At 47.0% G+C, this 22068-nt stretch overlaps 1 protein-coding gene across 1 annotated transcript in view; it reads right to left on the bottom strand.

Moving 5' to 3' along the window:
- The window catches only part of cacna1a (calcium voltage-gated channel subunit alpha1 A), a 246753-nt gene that overhangs the window by 117744 nt on the left and 106941 nt on the right, over positions 1-22068 (bottom strand). Inside the window, exons 7-12 of the mRNA XM_033012279.1 lie at positions 10645-10748; positions 9151-9266; positions 8049-8105; positions 5097-5186; positions 3708-3917; positions 370-482 (exon numbers count right to left, since the gene is read on the bottom strand). Coding sequence (XP_032868170.1) covers positions 370-482; positions 3708-3917; positions 5097-5186; positions 8049-8105; positions 9151-9266; positions 10645-10748 — 690 coding nt within the window. The remainder of the gene's footprint in view (positions 1-369; positions 483-3707; positions 3918-5096; positions 5187-8048; positions 8106-9150; positions 9267-10644; positions 10749-22068) is intronic.

Genomic DNA, 22068 nt, shown 5'->3' with positions numbered 1-22068 from the left:
TGATTGGTACGGGTGTCAAAGGTCAAGGGGGAGTAGACGTAGGCAGGAGAGTGGGTTACTGACTATCCCGCGGTCCAGGCTTAAGCTCAGGGGCGGTTGCAGCACCTAGACTGTGGAACAGCATCCCTCTTCTCAACAGAACGCCCCCTCCATCGACTCCTTTAAGTCTAGACTTAAAACCTATTTGTACTCACAAGCGTTTCTTGAGGTCCTCTGAGGGAGGGCTGTATGTATGTATTTATGTATGTATTGTTAGATCTATGTAGCACTGTATGTGGCACGTTAGTACCTGCACTGATGTAAAGCACTTTGGTCAACGAGAGTTGTTTTTAAATGTGCTATAGAAATAAAACTGACTTGACGACTTACCGCACAATCAAAGCAGTTGAAAGAAGAATGAAAGTAGGGTCGCGTGCCCAGCCCGTACATTTTTATAAACATTTCTAACATAAAGAGTCCGAGGAATATGAATTCTGCATAGTCTGAAACAGAGAGAAAGGGTTGAGAATGGAACATGCTCCAATACTAATGCAGACATACACTTTCCATTAGCACTTTCCATTACAAAAGGAGGCAGAGGAATGAGATTGCAAAGGCTGCATAATTTCAGAGGAAATATCATTTAACACGTCTTCTACAAAGCCAGGTCTTTTACATAATAAGCGATGAATATCTCTCTTGATGAGGCATTCAGATTTGATAAACTGTACGCACTCCCCAACATACAAATGACAATGTGCACAAAATGGGGGCCAGTTTTAACAAGAAAAAACCTTTTGAATCATTTAGGCGTTAGAGATTACAGCGCGGAAACAGGCCCTTCGGTCTACCGAGTCCAGCGATCCCCGTATACTGGGACTATCCTACATTTCGGGAGAATTTGCAATTTCTGAAGGAGCCAATTAACCTGCACGCCTTTGGAATGTGGGAGGAAAACGGAAAACCCACGCAGGTCACAGGGAGAACGTAGATAGCAACCGTAGTCAGGATCGAACCGGGGTCTCTGGCGCTGTGAGGCAGCAGCCGTGCCACTGCGCCAACGTGCCGCCCAGAATGGTCTGTAGAACGTCACAGACACATGTTGTGATGCTGAGAATGCTGTCGCCAGGAAGCTCCCACAAGCAGCAGCGTGATAACTAACGCCCAATCTGCTCGCGGTCTGGAGTAACTCAGCGGGACAGGCAGCATCTCTGGAGAGAAGGAATGGGTGATGTTTCGGATCGAGACCCTTCTTCAGACCATGGTTTCCCTTTCACCCTGGCTCTGCCCAACCCTATTCTAATCTTACAAGTGCCCTCTTGCCATTAACACTGTATATGGGTCGATTGTAATCATGTATTGTCTTTCTGCTGACTGGATAGCACGCAACAAATGCTTTCCACCGAACATCGGTACATTGCTATTGCCATATCTCGGTACATGTGACAATAAACTAAACTGATTTCCTTACAAGTGGATTTTAGAATTTTCTCTTTTACTGATGTCAAGTTAACCGCTCCACAGTTCTCCATCTTTTTCTTGCCTTCCCATCTTAAGCAGTGCAGTTACACTTACACCCTTCTAATCTGTGGGAACCATTCTGGAAGCTCTGGAATTTTAGGGATGATGGATGGCACGTTGGCACAGCGGTGGAGTTGTTACCTTACAGTGCCAGAGACCCGGGTTCGATCCTGACTATGGGTGCCATCTGTATACAGAGTTTGCACGTTCTCCCTGTGACCATTTGGGTTTCCTCCGGGTGCTCCGGTTTCCTCCCACATCCCAAAGACGTGTGGGTTTGTAGTTTAAATGGCCCTCTGTAAATTGCCCCTAGTGTGAAGGGAATGGATGGGAAAATGGAATAGCAGAGAACTAATGGGAATGGGTGATCGATGGTCAGCATGGATTCGATGGGCTGAAGGGCCTGGTTCCAAACTAAACTGAACTAAACAATAGTTCAGTGGTCTGAAGAAGGGTTTCGACCCGAAACGTCACCAAAACTATTACTTTGGAGGTGCTCGCTGACCCTCTGAGTTACTCCAGCATTTTGTGTCTAAACTGAACGAAAACTGCATTTAGTCTCTCCATACTCACCTCGACCTTGGGATGTTGCTTATCAGATTTATCGTATTTTAGTCCCATTAATATTTCAAACGCTGATTTGTCACTAATGCTAATGTTATGCTGCTCCACAATTTGCAAACATTAGGTTTGCTGACACTGAGACTTCCTTCTGAATGCCTGACATTTAATTGTCAAAAATCAAAGTCTTGGTGAGACTTGAACTCATGACTTTAGGCCGTTAGTCCAAGCTTTTGTGTCCTTCACAGGTACTGACATTCTCTCCATCGGAGTGATACATAGAGGGTGTATAAGATGTCTTAACAAGGCAGACAGTATCATCTGACCAAAGCCCCCTGAAAGCCCAAAGACTCCAGCTCGTTGCTCCTCATTGTCTATGCTGCTGCTTGCAGCTTTAGTATCAAAGACCCACGGTATCCTGGCCACGCTCTCATTTCCCTCCTATCAGAGGGAATGACAGGGATGATGGTCTGGGCTGTGTCCACAAGTCTCTGCAATTTCTTGCGGTCTTGGATGGAGCTGTTCCCAACCCGTACTGTGATGCATCCCGATAAAATGCTTTCTACAGCGCATCTGTAGAGGTTGGTGAGGGTTGTTGGGGACATGTCAAACCTCCTAGGCCTCTATGACTACAGTATACACTTCTATCAGGTTTCAGATTTATATTTGCAAAGTTCCATCGGCCCCTGGGTCTGCGGAGCCGCGGCTGGAGCCCGGGTCGTCGCGCCACGGAGGCGTCCGGAGAAGACCCGGCGGTGATAGTGAGAGGTCGGCGCAGCGGCCGAATTGTCGCCGACCAATGGATGAGGACAGACCACGTGGAAGTGAGAACGCCGCTAACGAGGGAAGGAATAAAGGAGGACCCGGCGTGGGGTACTTTGTAAATTTGTAAGCACCCTTTATATGGCGACTATTTGCATACCTGGGTGTGCAAGCAAAGTATTCATTCACTCATTCATTCATTCACTCACTCATTCATTCACATCTTCACCACCATTCACGCAGCATTCTCACAGTCACCATCACTTCATTCACACATCATCACGTTCACCATTCATTCATCACTGCATCATCATCATTCACGCATTCATTCACACTCATTCATTCATTCACTCATTCATTCACTCACTCATTCACTCACTCATTCACTCATTCATTCACTCATTCATTCACTCATTCATTCACTTTCATTCATTCACTTTCATTCATTCACTCATTCACTCACTCATTCATTCATTCACTCATTCATTCACTAATTCACTCATTCATTCACTAATTCACTCATTCATTCACTCATTCATTCATTCAATCACTCATTCACTTATTCACTCATTCATTCACTCACTCATTCACTCATTCATTCACTCATCCATCCATTCATTCACTCATTCATTCATTCATTCATTCATTTTCATCCATTCATCCATTCATTCATTCATTCATTCATTCATTCATTCATTCATTCATTCACTCATTCACTTTCATTCATTCACTCATTCACTCACTCACTCATTCATTCATTCACTCATTCATTCACTCATTCATTCATTCACTCATTCATTCACTCATTCATTCATTCATTCACTCACTCATTCATTCACTCATTCACCTTCCCAACACACGATGAACGTCACTACGATACTCACATAGGAAGTCAGAGAGCCAGTCGGGCTGCTTGTAATGCACAATTGCAACACACAAGGTGTTGAGAGCGACCAAACTGAGCACAGTCCAATAAAAGCCCTGAGTTTTCACAACTCGTCGGACGACGAATCGAAAGCGTCGTTCTTTCTTGCGGAAAAATGAAGAACCGTCCAATTTGGCACTTTTAATACTTGCTCTTGTGAACGGAGACCCTGGGCAAGAAAGAGAACGACAATTAGTGGATCCTCAATGCTCAATGCTGCAGGTCACAGGTCCAATGCAACATGTTTGAAAAGAGTATAATGACCCTGTCCCACTTAGGAAACCTGAACGGTTCCCGGAGGTTTTTGTCAGTCTCCCTACCTGCTTCCACTACCTGCAACCTCCGGCAACCACCTGCAACCTCCGGCAACCGCACGGAAACCTTGGGTGGGGCGCAAAGTCTCCAGAGGTTTCCGTTCAGGTTTCCTAAGTGGGACAGGGGCGTTACTGTTAATGTTTCAAGTCAAGTATGTTTAAAACGGGTCTGCAACCCCTTGATAATAATGAAAGGGCTTGTTTCCACGCTGTATCTCTAAACTAAATTAAAAACTAAGCCTTCTTTTTTTTTCTTTTTTTTTCTTTCTTTTTTTTTAATCAAAAATATTTATTCAAATATTAAAATAGTATTGACACTACAATAAAACAAAACACCACCATAATACAAGACGAACAAATATGCTAAGCAACTGCTAAACAATTATATTGCAATCCTTGTCAAGGATACATTCAACCCCCCTCGGTGCCCAGCGGTCCCGGAACTCCCTCAGGGTGCCCGTAGACAGGGCGTATTCCCTTTCCATCCGCACCCGGGCACGGACGTATCCCCGGAAAAGGGGCAGGCAGCCGGCTCGGGTAGAGCCCTCCAACGTCTGGTGCCTTGACTCACGGATGGCCAGCTTGGCCAGGCCCAGGAGCAACCCAACCAGGACATCTTCAGCCCTACCCTCTCCCCTACGCACAGGGTGTCCAAAGATGAGGATGGTGGGTGAAAAATGCAGCCAGAAGGCAAGGAGCAGCCCCTTTAGATATTCAAACAGTGGCTGCAGCCTCACGCACTCCATGTACACGTGGTACACAGACTCTTCCAGCCCGCAACAGTGGCAGGCGGCTGGCGAGTCTGTGAACCGCGAGAGAAACAGGTTGCAGGGAACACCTCGATGCAGTACCCTCCACCCCAGGTCCCCAATGTAGAGGGGAACTAAGCCTTCTTGGAGTTGGTAATGCAGCCTCTCTGGACTTGCTTCCTGACCTCCATAATGCATCCTTGCAATTGGGAACGTTCGACCCTGCTCTCCCACCCCATCTCATCCATCCCACCCAGCGAGGCAGCAATGGTGACAAACACTCACCCACGGAGGAGATGTCCGCCAGGTGATCCTCACCCTCTTCAGGATTCAGCAGGTCAGATTTATTCTTTTTTATTGTTCCTCTTCTCATAGCTGCGACACACAGGGAGACAAAGAGAAAAGGACTGAGGCAGCTCAGAGGTGCTTAATTCTTCCGATAACCCCGACAGTCCGCTTTCGGTAGGAATGAGCCCCATGTTGGTCCTGGTCCATCCTGGGCACTTGATGTAAGGATTCCCATAGAACTTCATGAATTAAATAATGTCTTCTCAATCGCGAGCTAATTATGCAGCGCAGTGCACTACCTCCATGAGTCTGGCTTGACTTGAGACCTCTCCCGCTCCTAAGATGTACTGCTCAGTAGCCCCCCCCCCCCCCCACTCTGCTATCTCCCCAACACCCTCCTCTTCTTCCCTCCCCTTCCCTGTGCTTTAACTGGACTCACACATATTTCGCCCCTTCCCCCTCCATTCCTTCATCTGGCTTTACAATTTGCAACTCTTCAATTCTAACTCACGCCTTCATTTAATCTCTGGCCTTTACCTATCAACCCCCCGTGACTATATGTCCACTTATTACCTGACACGCTTTGTCCTGCCTCTCCTCTCTCCAAAGCTTCTCTCACCTCCAAACCCCACCCCTGCCACAATCAGTCTCAAGAAGGGTCCTGATCCGAACGTCACCTATAAGTTCATAAGTGATGGGGGCAGGATTAGGCCTTACAGCCCATCAAGTCTACTCTGCCATACAATCATGGCTGATCTATCTTTTCCTCTCAAACCCATTCTTCTGCCTTCTCCCTATGACCTTAGACGCCCTTCCTAATCAAGAATCTATCAATCTCTGCCTTAATAATATCCAATGACTTGGCCTCAACAGCCATCTGTGGCAATGAAGTCCACAGATTCACCACCTTTTGGATAAAGAAATTCCTCCCCATCTCCTTCCTAAAGTAACGTCCTATTCTGAGGCTGTGGCCTGTGGTCCTAGATTCTCCCACTAGTGGAAGCATCCTCTCCACATCCACTCTATCCAGGCCTTTCACTATTTGCTATGTTTCAATGAGGTCTCCTGTTCATTCATGTCCAAGACCTATCCATGTTGTTCGGAGATGCAGCCTGACCCGCTGAGTTACTCCAGCACTTCGTGTACTTACTGGTCAGAGTTGCCCACCTTTCTAAACTTACCTTTCCCAGGTGTGGAGACCTGGTTAAAATGGCCCTCGGTACCCTAGAGGTATCCCACAATGCACAGCAGGCTCTGGGCAGCAAGTAGGCCTCAGGCCTTTCACTCTAGGCATCACCATGGATACCTTTTGATAACAATCGGCAGCTGCAAAGACCTTCGAACTATCTTTACATCTTGCTGACAGAAACATTTAAAAACTATTGAGACAGATTGAAAATATATTACAGAAAAGACATTAGAACAGGTACGTGGATAGGACAGGTTTGGAGGGATATGGGCCAAACATATAAAATTCCTATGGGATTGGACAAGCTAGATGCAGGAAAAATGTTCCCCATGTTGGGAGAGTTCAGAACCAAGGGTCACATTTTAAGAATAAGGGAAAGGTCATTTAGGACTGAGATGAGGTCCAACCTTTTCACTCAGAGAGTTGTGAATTTGTGGAATTCTCTGCCACAGAAGGCAGTGGAGGTCAATTCTCTGGATGTATTCAAGAGAGAGTTAGATATAGCTCTTAGGGCTAACGGAATCAAGGGATATGGGGAGAAAGCAGAAACAGGGTACTGATTCTGGATGATCAGCCATGATCATATTGAATGGCGGTGCTGGTTGGAAGGGCCGAATGGCACCTATTTTCTATGTTTCAGTTCAGTTTTTAGCTTATCATCATGGGTACTGAGGTACAGCGAAAAGCTTTTGTTGCGCGCTAACCAGTCAGCGGAAAGACAATACATATATTATGTTCCACAGTCTGAAGAAGGGTCTCGACCCGAAGCATCGCCCGTTCCTTCTCTCCAGAGATGCTGCCTCACCCGCTGAGTTTCTCCAGCATTTTGTGTCTATGTTCCACAAAATGGATCCAGGTGAGGGGGGATTGAGCAAGGGCTGGGGTCAGGTGGGACATGGGTGGGACATGGGGAATCCACTTGTCCAATGGTTCGATACCCCCCCAGTGGATCTAAGGTTTTTTTTAACCTTATCAAAAATAATTAATTCAATTATTTACCATAACATGTACAATACAAAATAACTAAAATCAAAAAACCACCACCATAACACAAGTCAGACAAATATTATTCAATATCGAATATACTATTAAACAACTAAATCCCCATCCTTATTAAGGGTGCATTCCAACCCCCGCGGTGCCCAGCGGTCCCGGAAATCCCCCAGGGCGCCTGTGGTCAGCGTGTAGTCCCTCTATAGTACCATGTGTAAGAAAGAACTGCAGATGCTGGTTAAAATCGAAGGTAGACACAAAATGCTGGAGTAACTCAGCGGGTGAGGCAGCATCTATGGAGAGAAGGAATAGGTGACGTTTCGGGTCTCGACCCAAAACGTCGCCCGTTCCTTCTCTCCTGAGATGCTGCCTCACCCGCTGAGTTACTCCAGCATTTTGTGTCTACCCTTTCCAGTAGCACCTGGGCGCGGACGTAACCGCGGAAAAGGGGCAGTGGATCTGAGATTCGGGTGCAAGGGAACACCTCTCATCACATGTTTAAGAAAGAGCAGACATGCTGGTTAAAATCGAAGGTAGACACAAAAGTGCTGGAGTAACTCAGCGGGTGAGGCAGCATCTATGGAGAGAAGGAATAGGCGACGTTTTGGGTTGAGACCCTTCTTCAGACGTCACCTATTTCCTTCTCTCCACAGATGCTGCCTCACCCGCTGAGTTTCTCCAGCACTTTTGTCCACCTCACATCACATGGTGCATTTACAACTCATGACCAAGACTGAATAGGTACATTTTCTTTAGATTAGCCTTACCATCAAAGGGTGATTTTTCCTCAGTGTCTGTCTCCTCCTCCGCCAATATTACCTCCTCTGCATGCAATGAATAGTCAAATAACAGGAAGAAAATGAGAATATGATGAAGGGACCAGTAATAACTCCTATGTGCAGAATACATCCTAGAACAGTTTTACACATTCATAAAACTTTGAGGCTTAACTTGATAGAAACATAGACAATAGGTGCAGGCTTAGGCCATTCGGCCCTTCGAGCCAGCACCGCCATTCAATATGATCATGGCTGATCATCCCCAATCAGTACCCTGTTCCTGCCTTTTCCCCATATGTCTTGATTCCTTTAGCTCTAAGAGCTTCATCTACTGTAACTCTCTCTTGAATCAGTTTGAAGAAGCGTCTCAACCTGAAACATCACCCATTCCTTCTCTTCAGAGATGCTGCCTGTCCTGCTGAGTTACTCCAGCTTTTTGTGTCTATCTTTGGTTTAAACAGCATCTGCAGTTCCTTCCTACACATCTCTCTTGAATACATCAGATGGCTGGGAATTTTTGACATGGAGAATTGCCATTAGTTCTTTGATATCTTTAGAGAGTTAATTGTTATCATTAGACCGTAAGCAGAATTAGGCCATTCAGCCCATCTGATGACAGGTCTCGACCTGAAATGTCACCTATTCCTTTTCTACAGAGATGCAGCCTGACTCGCTGAGTTACTCCACCACTTTTCTGTCTACATTTAGCCCAGCTAGTGTGCTCCGTCATTAGATAATTGCTGATCTAACTTTCCCTCTCAACCCCATTCCCCTGTCTTCTCCCCGTAACCTTTGAGACTGTCTTCATTGGGATTAAACAGCTTTAATTCATTTCAGATCCTCCAGCACTTTGTTTTTACCCTTTGAGTTCGTCCTGCACTTTTTAACCCTTTGACTTTCCCCATCACCCGTTTAAGATTTCCTCTAGCTCTTTGATTTCCCCCCTTTGAGTTCCTCCAGCCCATTGTCATTTAGCTCAGAGCCCACAGAACTATAGTGAAAGCAAGCCATCAGTGACTTCTTAGGAAGCCAGAGAACAGGAGGTAAGGCCTAGCCCAACCTGCCTCTAAAGGCCGAATCCCACACTTACCTGCTTTACAAATCCACTCCAAGTATCCGTTCAGTTCCCTCTCAATCTGTTGTTGTCTTCTCAGTTTAAGGAATGCTCGCCTATTCTCCACCCTCTCTCTCTCTTTAGCAAACTCCCTGCAAGAGAGATTTTACCGTTAGTTCAGCGATAAGGGACTTTCAGCAAGGGCCACGCTCCTTCGCTCAGGTATTGTTTGGGAGCGCCAGCGGTGGGAAAGGATTGAGCTGCTGCTACTGGGAAGGATATCCCATGAAGGAAAAAGCCCTGGAACCCATCATCAGTGAAAATCCTGCCCGGATATTGAGACTGGCAACAAGTAATGACTCTCTCCTGTCAGTACTTTTATAATAATAATAATGGATGGGATTTATATAGCGCCTTTCTAATACTCAAGGCGCTTTACATCGCATTATTCATTCACTCCTCAGTCACACTCGGTGGTGGTAAGCTACTTCTGTAGCCACAGCTGCCCTGGGGCAGACTGACGGAAGCGTGGCTGCCAATCTGCGCCTACGGCCTCTCCGACCACCACCAATCACTCACACACATCCACACACAGGCAAAGGTGGGTGAAGTGTCTTGCCCAAGGACATAACGACAGTATGCACTCCAAGCGGGATTCGAACCGGCTACCTTCCGGTCGCCAGCCGAACACTTAGCCCATTGTGCCATCTGTCGTCCTTTTATGGCATAAAGAAACTTAAACTCTGGAGGGTCAGGGTTTTCCGACTTATTTGATTGAAAAATTCTAAACACAAAATGCTGGAGTAATGTCAGGCAGCATCTGTGAAAGGAATAGATAGGTGTCATTTTGGGTCAGGAGCCTTCTTCAGTATCCAAGTCTGAAGAAGGGACACAAAATGAGATGTCACCTATACATTTCCTTCCCAGGTGCTGCCTGACCTGCTGAATTACTCCAGCACTCTGTGTTTTGCTCAAGATTCGAGCATCTGCAGTTCCTTGTGCCTCTCTTCCCTTTGTTCTGCCTGGCCTTCCCATATCTCCTTTGGTTTAGTTTGGAGATACAGCATGGAAACAGGACCATCGAGTCTACAGCAACCCATTTGCATTAGTTCTGTTATCCAACTTTCACATCCATTCCATGCACAATCTTACAAAGGGCCAATTAACCTACAAACCCGCAAGTCTTTGGAATGTGGCAGGAAATAGGATCACCCGGAGAAAACCCACACGGTCAAAAGGAAAATGGATCCCCGCACACTAACATTATCCTACACATGAGGGACAATTGTTACATTTATACCCCAAGCCAATTCACCTACAAACCTGTATGTCCTTGGAGTGTGGGAGGAAATCGAAGATCTCGGAGTAAACCCACGAGGGTCACGGGGCGAACGTACAAACTCCGTACAGACAGCACCCGTAGTCGGGATCGAACCCGGGTCTTCGGCGGTGTGAGGCAGCAACTCTACCACACGTTAACAATGGGCTTGACGTTGACAGTGGAGGTGGAAGACAGGGGGGGGCACTTACCCGGACAACACCCCGAGAACAAGGTTGAGCATGAAGAAGGAGCCGATGATGATGAGAGGGATGAAGTACAACCAGTTCCAGGTGCTTCCCAAAGCATCGTCACTCTGCACGGAAGAAACAAAAGAATACAATTAGCCAACTCACCCAGCAGCCGTTATCAGGCAACTGAACCATCCTTCCACAACCAGACTCATCATCGGCGGTCCCTTGAAACGAGTATGACTGTCCTCTCCTCTCCATAGGGTCGTCTACTTGTGCGTCTGTAGATGTCTGTAGAGGCCGATCTGCGATCCACGATCCACACACCTTGGTGCAACGTGGGCGGTGGAGACTGGCGGAGCTTGGTAGTTGTCGAACTACCATCTACCTCATTGGTGACCCTCGGACTATCCTTGATCGGCGTCTGCTGGCTTTACCTTGCACTAAACGTTATTCCCCGATCATGTATCTGTACACCGTAAATGGGTCGATTGTAATCATGTATTGTCTTACCTGGTTAGCACGCAACAAAAGCTTTTCAATGTACCTCGGTACACGTGGCAATAAACTCAACTGAACTGAGTCCTTCTTAGGACACCTATTTTAAAGAAATATAAATCAAAAACATTGCTGCCTGTCCCGCTGAGTTACTCCAGCTTTTTGTGTCTATCTTCGGTTTAAACCAGCATCTGCAGTTCCTTCCTAGACAAACGGGGATTAGATGCAGGGACACAGTTCCACCCTGGCCAGGCTGCCTGGCATGGCCATTGTACAGCAAGGTGGTTTGTTCTCCAGGCAGCTGTGGGGAGGGAGACTGTAGCAGTGTACAGACGTGTGGCATCTTCCCAGCTGGCATTGCCAGGAGAGGATGGATGGATGGCACATGGTCCCCAAAACAGGGAGCAATAAACCAGGAAAACGTCGTGAATCCGCCGAGAAAATCTCCAGGATCTCAGACGAGGGCAGCGCGGTGAAGCAGCGGTAGAGCTGATGCCTTCTTATTCTTCTGTCGTGTGTCTCAGCTCCGTTGAGGCGAGCCAGGCCAACGTGTCATCGTCCAGGTCAATCAGACCTCGTTCACCATTGGGTGGCCAACCGGTGTTAGGGGTGACCATGAGCTCCACTGTCTGTGTTGGGTCCCCACACACTCGCAGGAGGCGCTGGCTGTCCACGAGGCCCCGCCCCTTCATCGCTAGCTCCATAGCGTCCGACGCCCGTCCTCAAGCGGTTGAGGGTTGTCCACTGCTTTCGGGGCAGGTCCTGGCCAGGGGTCATTGATGTACTGGTGTAGCCTTGATGGTTCCGCTGACTTCCACTGGTCTCTCCATCTTGTCTTGACCCAGGCGGCCTTAGAAGCGTCAGCTGGTGTTGTGCTGCCTCACAGCGCCAGATGCCTGATTCCATCCTGACCTCGAGAGCTGCCTGTGTGCGCAGTTTATACGTTCTCCCTGTGGCCGTCTAGTTTTTTCTCCCGGTGCTCCGGTTTCCCCACACGCTCCAAAGAAGTACAGGTTTGTAGGTTAATTGCTCTCTGGCAATTGTCAGGGGTGATGGTGGTGGAGGCAGGTACAATAGTGGTGTTTGAGGTCATAAGGAATAGGAGTAGAATTAGGCCATTTGGCCCATCAAGTCGACTCCGCCATTCAATCATGGCTGATCTATCTCTCCCTCCTAACCCCATTCTCCTGCCTTCTCCCCATAACCTCTGACACCCGTACTAATCAAGAATCTATCCATCTCTAATCTATCCACTTACTTTGCCTCCACAGCCTTCTCTGGCAAAGAATTCCACAGATTCACCACCCTCTGACTGAAGAATTTTCTCCTCATCTCCTTCCTCAAGGAACGTCCTTTAATTCTGAGGCTATAACCTCTAGGCTTTTAGATAGGCACATGGAAGCGCAGAGAATAGAGGAATATGGGTCCTGGTCAGGCAGAGGCGATCAGTTTAACTTGGCATCATGTTCCATCTGTTCTATATGTTCTTTCCACCCATCACCTTACCTGTATCCACCTATCACTTGTGCAGGACCAACTTGTATCGCCAACAGCGAGCTACATCACCTGACACACGAGCGAACGTGCGCAGGAACGGAACTGCAGATGCTGGTTAAACCGAAGATAGACACAAAAAGCTGAGGAAGGGTCTCGACCTGAAACGTCACCCATTCCTTCTCTCCAGAGATGCTGCCTGACTCGCTGAGCTGCTCCAGCTTTTTGCGTCTCTCTTCAGTTTATTTATTTATTTATTTAAAATACTTGTTAGAAGTAAGTACAACACTGTGGTACCTCAGTACCTAATACTTGCTGACATATTACATTTCATATACAACTTCTTATTTTTTAATTTAATAGCAAAACAGGAATAAGGAAGAAAAGAGTAGGAAAGATGAGGTTGACACAAGTGGTGCGTGAGATAGACAGATAGTCCAAAAGTGGGAAGAAGAAAGAAGAAGTAGAAGGAGAAAGAGATGAAAAAAGAAAAGAAAAAGAAAAGAAGAAAAGGAAAAAGGAGATTGAAAGATATATACCTATTTTATGTTCCAAGTCTCTCTTCAGTTGAAACCAGGATCTGCAGTTCCTTCCTACACATAAAGCCTTTGGTTTACAGTCCTTGTAAGTTTTTAGCTTTTAGCGGAGTTTTTTATAATAGAGCGATTGTTTCTCTTTCCTTCTTTATTTTCTAGGCCTCAAGACCCATCTCTTCACCTCTGCCTATCCTTAGCCCCACGTCCCCCTCCCTTTTCATCTGTGCATTAATTGCCTCATATTGTGTTTTGAATTGAATTCTGTCTTTACTTTGTGTACTAGTCATGTCTCTACTATTTATTTCATTCCCCTTACATGTTTTTCCTCTACCTGCTAAATTTTTGTAAGGTGTCCTTGAGACTCTTGAAAGGCGCCCATAAATAAAATGTGTTATTATTATTTCTTAACTTTCTTCTCTAACTCTCTTTCTAATGGGCTCTCTTTACCCAACACTTTCCTGCACTATCACGACTCTTTCTCACTTTCCTTACTTCTTTTTATTTCTATCTTTCTTAAAGCTCAAAAAATGAAGGGGTACCACAAATGTAATAAGATATATGTGGTGTGTATTACTGTAACTTATTGTACTTCTAATAAAAATAAAATTAAAAAAAAAATTCCCATAAAGATGTCCTATATTTTTGATTCCATAATTTTTCCATTGTGTGAAACCTTTGTCCATAAAGGATGATTTGAATAAAGGATTAAAGGAAAAAAAAAAATTTTTTTTTAGCTTTACCCAGATGCATTTGGCATTGACATTATCGGCACTGGGCTGCACCCATGCATCTTCCGCGATCTGGCACCTTGTTCTCAGGTAATCAGTTTGTGAAATAATTAAGTTGTTCCCTGAAGGAAACGTTTCCTCCGCTCATACATAATCAGGTCGAGAAACCATTATATCAACACGATGAACAATGCGCATAATTAGGAGGCTCTAACGAGATGATTAAATCAATGATTCAGGGAATCATTCCCATTCCCATTCATCAGCATTTGCACCAGGTTTACGCACAGGCCACTCGTTGAGTATGCAGGAAATTCCCAATAAAATATCAGCGCCCGTTCCCCAAAACCAATCGACACAAACGTGGTTGGGGGGGGGGGCGAGCATTAAGGGGGACCTGGTGTGAGCCGCTGAGAACTAAGGCGGAACCCACGATGAAAGGGGCCGCTGAGAGCAAAGAGGAACCAGCTTATGGGGGGGGGGTTGCTGAGAACAAAGAGGGAATCAGTAGAGGGGGCGCCAGGCACTAATGGGGTCATGAAGGCATGAGTATGCTTTGTAATTTTGATCCCGCCTTTGTGGCGACTCTTTCATTCACTTTGTCTGCAAAAACAAATAATTCCACTGCACCTACCGAGGTGCCCGTGACAATATAGTATTCTCATTATTAGCTAAACCCATCCAAGCTAGTCCCACTCGCCAGCTTTTGGCCAGATCCCTCCAAACCTGTCCTATCCACGCGCCTGTCGAAGTGTCTAAAGGTTCATCCTTTTGTTCTGGAGCTTTAGTTCAGTTTGTTTAGTTAAATTAAATTCAATTTCTTTATTTATATAGCACATTTTTAGTCAACTTGCATTGACCCCAAAGTGCTTCACATAATTACATCCACACACACAGGCAAAGGTGGGTGAGGTGTCTTGCCCAAGGACACACACAGGCAAAGGTGGGTGAAGTGTCTTGCCCAAGGACACAACGACAGTATGCACTCCAAGCGGGATTCGAACCGGCTACCTTCCGGTTGCCAGCCGAACACTTAGCCCATTGTGCCATCTGTCGTCCCATCGTGGAAAAAGGGGCTTTGGCCCACCGAGTCCGCACTGACCAGCGATCCCTGCACGCTTACACTGTCCTACACACACTAGGGACAATTCACATTTATACCAAGCCAATTAACCTACAAACCTGTACGTCTTGGGAGTGCGGGAGGTAACTGGAGATCCCGGGCCCCATAGCAGAAGCGTCCATGTGGTGGGGCTGGGAGACTGGAAGTATCCTGAGCTAATTCTGCTACCACCGTCATAATAGACAATAGACAATAGGAGTAGGCCATTCGGCCCTTCGAGCCAGCACCGCCATTCAATGTGATCATGGCTGATCATCCCCAATCAGTACCCCGTTCCTGCCTTCTCCCCATATCCCCATACCATCTATTGCAACAAGTGATGGCTCCCACTGATTGTCGCCAGAAGCTTGCGTCCTTTTCAGGACGGACGATGACAGCGAGGTCAACATTTGAGACATGGAAGTTGGACACGGAAGAAGAAGACCGGAGATCCTGGAGAAAACCCACGCAGGTCACGGGGAGAACGTACAAACTACGTACAGGCAGCACCCCCGGTCAGGATGGAACCCGGGAATCTGGCGCTGTGAGGCAGCAACTCTACCTCTGCGCCACCGTGATGAATCGTGGTGGTGGTTGCTGTCTGAGTACGTCCATCAATGAGGCCGGTTAACAGTGAAATGCAACCTTCACCTGAGGGTTGACATGCCCGCGGGGTGCATTCAACAGCAGGAGCTGCGGCAGAGTGTGACATTCACTCCACTGGGGCAGTGCTCAATGGGAGTGAGTTGGCACAGCTTGCTTGCTGCACACTCTCAGGAGGCTTGTAGTCATTGAATGAACCAGACCATTAGTGGTGGAGCAAACACAGGGGAGGAGGAAGCAGCAGCAGTGTACACAGAGAGAGACCTGCTGCCCGCTACACTCTGGGCAAGAGACTCTGTGCATCTACCCGATGTATTCCTCTCATGATTTTACACACCTCTAGAAGATCATCCCTCATCCTCCTGTGCTCCAAGGAGTAGAGTCCCAGCCTACACACCCTCTCCCTATAGCTCACACCCTCCAGTCCTGGCAACATCCCCGTAAATCTTCCCCGTGTTCTTTTTCAGCTTGGCAACATCTTAACAAATGGCGCATATAAAAATCTAAAACGCTCCTTGGCCAGGCTGGACGCGATGGGCCGAATGGCCTCCCGCTGTGCTGCAAACCCCCCCCCCCCCCCCCGAAAACACAGGGAATTGTAAGGGAAATCGCTCAGCTGCAACATATTGCACAGGTTATGTTATTAAAAGCCCAGCTCACATCATTCGTGGAGGCTGCCTTTCATTTATACGTGTGAATAAGGGAAGGGAAGATTGTTAATGTCTAACTACACGTTAAATACAAGAGCTCAGAGCTGGAGACAACCGCATCGCCTCAGCCCACACACCACTCTGGAAAATAATCTCCATTCTGGACTTGCAGCTCGTACACACACTGCGCCTGCCTGCCTGCCTGTTACTATATTTAATCACTGCATAAAGCAGCAGATAGAAATGTCTCCAGGCTCAGAACCATGCACGTCATCTATTGAAGGTGCATCATTGTTCCCCTGTGATTTAATGAGAAAAAAAAAAACATTGCCTGGTCTAACATTCAGATCAGGCAGGCAGTGAAGAAAGCGAATGGTATGTTAGCTTTCATAGCAAAAGGATTTGAGTATAGGAGCAGGGAGGTTCTACTGCAGTTGTACAGGGTCTTGGTGAGACCACACCTGGAGTATTGCGTACAGTTTTGGTCTCCAAATCTGAGGAAGGACATTATTGCCATAGAGGGAGTGCAGAGAAGGTTCACCAGACTGATTCCTGGGATGTCAGGACTGTCTTATGAAGAAAGACTGGATAGACTTGGTTTATACTCTCTAGAATTTAGGAGATTGAGAGGGGATCTTATAGAAACTTACAAAATTCTTAAGGGGTTGGACAGGCTAGATGCAGGAAGATTGCTCCCGATGTTGGGGAAGTCCAGGACAAGGGGTCACAGCTTAAGGATAAGGGGGAAATCCTTTAAAACCGAGATGAGAAGAACTTTTTTCACACAGAGAGTGGTGAATCTCTGGAACTCTCTGCCACAGAGGGTAGTCGAGGCCAGTTCATTGGCTATATTTAAGAGGGAGTTAGATGTGGCCCTTGTGGCTAAGGGGATCAGAGGGTATGGAGAGAAGGCAGGTACGGGATACTGAGTTGGATGATCAGCCATGATCATATTGAATGGCGGTGCAGGCTCGAAGGGCCGAATGGCCTACTCCTGCACCTAATTTCTATGTTTCTATGTTTCTATCACAGTGATCAGGGCTGCAGGAGTTAGTGAAGGCTGCAATGAGCATGGGGTGGTTAGATTGGAACATCTTCCACTGAAAAGGTATCTCACGACGTATGGAATCGAATGCTGTGTTTGCTGCAACTAGGCTGACATTTTTGCTGTTTCAAGCGCGGTTCTTCATAGCATGGCTTATGCTGAGAGAATGGAGCAGCTGGGCTTGTACACTCTGGAGTTCAGAAGGATGAGAGGGTATCTCATTGAAACATATAAGATTGTTAAGGGCTTGGACACGCTAGAGGCAGGAAACATGTTCCCGATGTTGGGGGAGTCCAGAACCAGGGGCCACACACAGTTTAAGAATAAGGAGTAGGCCATTTAGAACGGAGACGAGGAAACACTTTTTCTCACAGAGAGTGGTGAGTCTGTGGAATTCTCCGGTGGAGGCAGGTTCTCTGGATGCTTTCAAGAGAGAACTAGATAGGGCTCTTAAAAATAGTGGAGTCAGGGGATATGGGGAGAAGGCAGGAACGGGGTACTGATTGGGGATGATCAGCCATGATCACAATGACTGGCGGTGCTGGCTCGAAGGGCCAAATGGCCTACTCCTGCACCTATTGTCTATTGTCTATTGTCTATTGGCTATCAGCTACAAGGTAGCAAGTTTTAAACTATCTATCTGTTCTGATGTACTTGATCATTCGACATCCATTGTAATATTTGCTTTGATTGTATCACCTTGCCCTGAAAGGTTATTTCAAGGTGTATGGAATTAAATGCTGTTTGGTGCAAATAGGCTAATTCAACGCTTCCAAGCAAAGATCCTATAGCTATAAGATCTTTGCTTCCAAGGCGGTAGATTTGTTTTTCATAGCACGGCTATCTACTAGAGGCTTCAACTAACAACATGCTCTCCCACACCTTCCACCCACATAGCACCCATGTCGAACCAGGGGTTAACACAGGATACCCAACCCAAACAAAATACTGACACAAAGCCACATATGCAACGCAGGGACAGGTGGAAAGTAGCATGCTCAGAGATGGAGGGAGAAACATACAGAAGACCAAGAGAGGCACCGCGCTGCAGCAGGTGGAGCTGCTGCCTCATAGCGCCAGAGAGCCAGGTTTTAGGTTTTACTTTAGAGATACAGCGCGGAAACAGGCCCACCGAGCCCACGCCGACCAGCGATCCCCGCACATTAACACTACCACACACACACACTAGGAACAATTTACACTTATACCCAAGCCAATTAACCTACAAACCTGTACGTCTTTGGAGAGTGGGAGGAAACCCGGGTGGTCAAGGGGAGAACGTACAAACTCCGTACAGAGACCCGGGTTCCACCCTGACTACGGGTGCTGTCTGTACGGAGTTTGTACGTTCTCCCCGTGACCTGTGTGGGTTTTCTCCGGGTGCTCCAGTTTCCTCCCACACTCCGAAGACGTGCAAGTTTGTAGGTTAATTGGCTTCTGTAAATTGTAAATGATCCCTAGTGTGTGTAGGATAGTGTTATGTTAGTGTTATGTTAGTGTGTGGGGATCGCTGGTCGGTGCGGACTCGGTGAGCCGAAGGACCTGTTTCCGCGCTGTATCTCTAAAGCCCAAAGCATCTCGGCCTAACACATTGGCTATCAATTCCCCCCCACCGATATTGCTTGACCCACTAAGTTCCACCAGCACTTTGCATTTTACTCAGGGTCAAGGAATACTGTCTCTGTCAGGGGCCCCTACAGCCCATATGTGGCTTAAAGAAAACAAAATCAGTAAGGTGAGCGTTCTGAAAGGGAGGGTGCATTGATGCGTTCAAATAGATGGCAATTCAGATCCGACAAGCATGTGCCCGGGTGACATGCTGACACAATAGATCAAGCTGCCAGTGGCTGCGATTCATGCTGCCACACATGCCATGCCCATGTGCCTCTATGCAGTAGCAAGCTCGCTCACAGCAGCAGCTAGCTACATACTAATGAAGCTTACAGACAATGCTGCCCTGTCTGAGCTGTGGGGGGGCTGCAGTATCGGGAAATGCATTCGCAACCCGACATGACACGATACGATAGAACTATATTCATCCCAGGAGGCAAATTGATTTGCCAATAGTCATAAAAAACACAAAATACATGAGACATGAAATTAAAGTGGAAAGGCTCGGGGGATGTGCAAAGATTGGGGGGGCTGGGGAGGGGAGTCAGTCTCAGTCTACCCCACGACAGAAGGGGGAGGGGGTTGCACAGTTTGATAGCCACGGGGAAGAAGGATCTCCTGTGGCGTTCTGTCCTGCATCTTGGTGGAACCAGTCTGTTGCTGAACCCATCGAGAGTACGTTGATTAAACTGAGGCGAACAATGTAATGGAAGTGGTGAAAGATAGCATGGTCCTGGTCATCTAAACTCTTAAATAGATTGCATTTTAATACCAGCGCCTACTATTAATGCACACACACAGAGAGAAGAGAGACTGCTTCTGCCATTGCTCATTACAATAGACAATAGACAATAGACAATAGGGGCAGGAGGGGGCCATTTGGCCCTTCGAGCCAGTCAATGTGATCATGGCTGATCATCCCCAATCAGTACCCCGTTCCTGCCTTCTCCCCATATCCCCTGACTCCGCTATTTTTAAGAGCCCTATCTAGCTCTCTCTTGAAAGCATCCAGAGAACCGGCCTCCACCGCCCTCTGTTACTATCGCATGAAAACAGATACACCGTGATCTGCTGTGTTTAATCTCGCAGCATCCCTTCTGCCTGGTGGATTCTATGCATGCATCCAACTTGCTAGCTTTGGATGGACACAAAAAACTGGAGTAACTCAGCGGGTCACACAGCATGTCTGGAGAGAAGGGATAGATGACGTTTCTGGTCGAGACCCTTCTGTGGTCACTGTGAATTTATGCATGTCCATGTCCAATGCCCTCAATACACTTCAAATATTAAAATCAAACATTAAAGGCACACTTACATTTCTATATAAAGGGTGGTGCAGCGGTAGAGTTGACACCGCACAGCGCCAGAGGCCCGGGTTCGATCCTAACTACGGGTGCTGACTGCGTGGAGTTTGTATGTTCTCTCCGTGACCTGTGTGGGTTTTCTCCGGTTTCCTCCCACATCCCAAAGACATGCAGGTTCGTAGACTGATTGGCCTCTGTAAATTGCCCCTAGTGTGTGGGGACGTAGAACTAGTGTGAACGGGTGATTGGTGGTTGGCGTTGGCACGGCGTCCGAAACGCCTGTTTCCGCGCTGCGACTCTAAACTAAAACACAAAGTTGTGGAGTAACTCAGCGGGTCCGGCAGCATCTGTGGAGGACAAGGATAGGTGATGTTTTGGGTCAGGACCCTTCTTCAAACTGATGCATTTCTATGGAGAGAAGGAATGGGTGACGTTTCGGGTTCTTCAGTCTGAAGAAGGGTCTCGACCCGAAACATCACCCATTCCTTTTCTCCAGAGATGCCGCCTGTCCCGCTGAGTTACTCCAGCATTTTGTGTCTATCTTCGGTTTAGACCAGCATCTGCAGTTCCTTCCTGCACATGATACATTTCTACGGTGCCTTTCACATCTTCATGGCTTTCCAGAGAGCCCTGCACCCAATGAAATAAATTCAGTCTCTGTTGCAGAAAAGGAAACGTGAAAATCATCGGTTCAAGAACAGCTTCTTCCCATCAACTATCAGGCTCTGTAACACTGCACACCACCAACCACAACAATGAACTGTGTGTGGACTGTCTCTGGTTGCAGTGGTATTGTTATTAATTTATTGATTTTGTTTTATTTATTATATATTAGCTTTATGTATTGTGTTTACAGGCCTGTAACGCGGCTCAAATAAGAATTTTATTGCACCATTAAGTACAATTAAACACTCTTTAATGTTGATATTTTTCCCAGTATATTCCCACAGAAATAACCCAGGAAAATGTGGTGTTGGAGGGTGTGTGTGTGTGTGTGTGTGTGTGTGTGTGTGTGTGTGTGTGGTCTGTGCTGTGTGTGTATTGTGTGTGTGTGCTGTCCTGTGTGTGTATTGGTGTGGATTGTGTGTGTGTGTGTGTGTTTGTGGTGTTGGTGTGGGTCTATGTGTGTTGTGTGTATGTGTGGTTTGTGTTGTGTGTGTGGTTGTGTGGTGTTATGTTTGTGTGTAGTGTGTGTGTGTGGTGGATGTGGGTGTGTTTGTGTGTGTGGAGTGTGTTGGCCTGTGTGTTGTGTGGTTGGGTGTGTATTGTTGTGTGTGTTATGTGGTGTGGTGTATTGTGTTGTGTTGTGCGTGTGTGTATTGTGGTGTTGTGTGTGTGTGTGTGTGTGTGTGTGTGTGTGTGTGTGTGTGTGTGTATATGTGTGCGTGAGTATGTGCGTGCGTGGTTTATGGGTGAATTCACCTCTGTACATTGACCCTGGTGTGCAGGGTGTGGATGAGATAATAGGATAACATAGAACTAGTGCAAACGGGTGATCGATGGTCAGCGTGGACTCGATGGGCCGAAGGACCTGTTTCCATGCTGTATCTCTAAACTAAACTGAAAACTAGGAGTTACTCAGCCTCACCTGTACCCACCTATCACTTATAGACACTAAATGCTGGACTAACAGCGGGACAGTCAGCATCTCTGGAGAAAAAGAATGGGCGACAATTTAGGTCGAGACCGTTCTTCAGACTGTCCCACATATCACTTGCCGGGTCTTGTCTTGTGTCCTCCTCTCTTCCAGCTTTCTCCCCCCACCAGAATCAGTCTGAAGAATGGTCCTGACCCGAAGCGTCACCTATCCATGTTCTCCAGAGATGCTGCCTGCACTGAGTTACTCCAGCACTCTGTGAAACGTCACCTATCCA

The sequence above is a fragment of the Amblyraja radiata genome, chromosome 35, assembly GCF_010909765.2.
Source record: "Amblyraja radiata isolate CabotCenter1 chromosome 35, sAmbRad1.1.pri, whole genome shotgun sequence".
Classification (NCBI taxonomy): Eukaryota; Metazoa; Chordata; class Chondrichthyes; order Rajiformes; family Rajidae; genus Amblyraja; species Amblyraja radiata.
The sequence above is the reverse complement of the archived record's forward strand: the minus strand, read 5'-3'. Positions and strand labels throughout refer to the sequence as shown.